The sequence below is a fragment of the Apis dorsata genome, unplaced genomic scaffold, assembly GCF_000469605.1.
Source record: "Apis dorsata unplaced genomic scaffold, Apis dorsata 1.3 scaffold_1, whole genome shotgun sequence".
Lineage (NCBI taxonomy): Eukaryota > Metazoa > Arthropoda > Insecta > Hymenoptera > Apidae > Apis > Apis dorsata.
The window spans coordinates 454,149-455,732 of record NW_006263304.1 but is presented as its reverse complement, the minus strand read 5'-3'; the positions used below and the strand labels follow the sequence as shown (position 1 = coordinate 455,732).

At 23.0% G+C, this 1,584-nt stretch overlaps 1 protein-coding gene across 1 annotated transcript in view; it reads left to right on the top strand.

The window, feature by feature from the left end:
- The first annotated feature begins 576 nt into the window (after window positions 1–576).
- The window catches only part of LOC102673789 (adenosine deaminase 2-like), a 4,240-nt gene continuing 3,232 nt past the window's right edge, over window positions 577–1,584 (top strand). Inside the window, exon 1 of the mRNA XM_006607085.2 lies at window positions 577–1,128. Within this exon, the coding sequence (XP_006607148.1) occupies window positions 921–1,128 (208 nt within the window). The 5' untranslated portion in view covers window positions 577–920. The remainder of the gene's footprint in view (window positions 1,129–1,584) is intronic.

The window sequence follows — 1,584 nt, the reverse complement described above, 5'->3', positions numbered from 1 at the left end:
AAAAAAAAAAAAAAAAAAGATGTGCAGTTTAAGATGCAAAAAAAAAAAAAGATATATGATTTTATAATAAATTTTTTTAAAGATTTTTATTTTATGAAAATTTCAAATAGCTTGAACGGAAAGTTTACCGTGAAGCGTATGCGAATGAAACATATGCGTATCAGTTAAAATATTATTTATTTTATATTTTTATATAAGGTATAAAAAACATATGGAATGCTATACAATATTTTTTTTAAAAATCACAAAACAATTATATTAATATTATTTGACAAATTTTTTTCAGTCTTAATATTTATTTTATAAAGCATTAATAATGATTTGATATTTTTGTGTAATTACATTTTTGCAATATTCTAATGGAATATTATAATTAATAAATAATAAAAGAATAGCAAATATATTTTTTATTTCATTAATTTACAATATAAAAACAAAATTCTAAATAATTTCATTTCTCAATATGATGTTGAACTAATTAATTTTTATATTCTTATAGAATATAACCATATTTTTTTGATAATTAAATAGAATTTTAAAAAAAAAAAATATTTTCATGTTATAATAATACAATACATAATACAATAATACATATAAAATCTAAGAGAAATCTCGTTCAAAATTTTTGATAATATGCATTGATTCTTAATTGAGATAAAAACTATATCAGTTATACTCAGCTTGAGGTCTTCCTCTTTTTTAGACAAAAAACTAAGACATTTGATTGATGAACGTTGATACTTAAACAAGCATCAGCTTTATGCGTTCAACGCATCTGTTCAAAGTTGTTAGTGCTGCTAGAACCATCTTGGTAGAAATGATTAGTCAGTAGAGTATAAACAGTCAAAGCGTTCGGATCTCTTGCTATTCTCGTACGACTATATTGAACATAGAGTATTCACTAAATAAAATCACTAATCATGAAGAAATTTATTCTTTTATTTATGATATTGCTCAGTCATACAACTGTGAATATTGCTATTCCGCTTACTAATTATACATCCCTTCGAAACAAAATATTGGAGCACGATCTGCAGTTGATGATAGGTGCTAATCTAATTTTGAACGACGTTGAAAAAGTCGCCAACGAAGTTTTAATGAAGGCGAAGAAAGAAGAATTATACATTGGTTTGTTTTTATTCTTTAAAATTTTAATATCTTGAAAAATTACGCGTTCAGTCGATAGAATACAATAAAACTTCACTTATTTAAACAAAGGAATAAACAATTTCAAATAACTGAAGTTCATATAATGAGAATTTACGATTTCCTTACTTTCCTACTTATCATTCAAATAATTCAATTAGATGAGTGAATTCAATCAATTGTATTGAATAGAATTGAAATAAATGTAATCCTATGTAAAAAGTTAAAAATCTGTTTAATACATATAATCAGGAATAAAATGATATCCTATGATTTTTTTAAGACTATTCCAACATATCTAAACCATATAAGTATAATAAAAATGCTTTCAAATAAAATTAAAATTGATAATCGATTTTTTAAAGAAAACTCTTATTGCTAGTACTTCCATTAGGACAATTATCGATGAACATTTTGTAATTTCCTCATCAATATGAA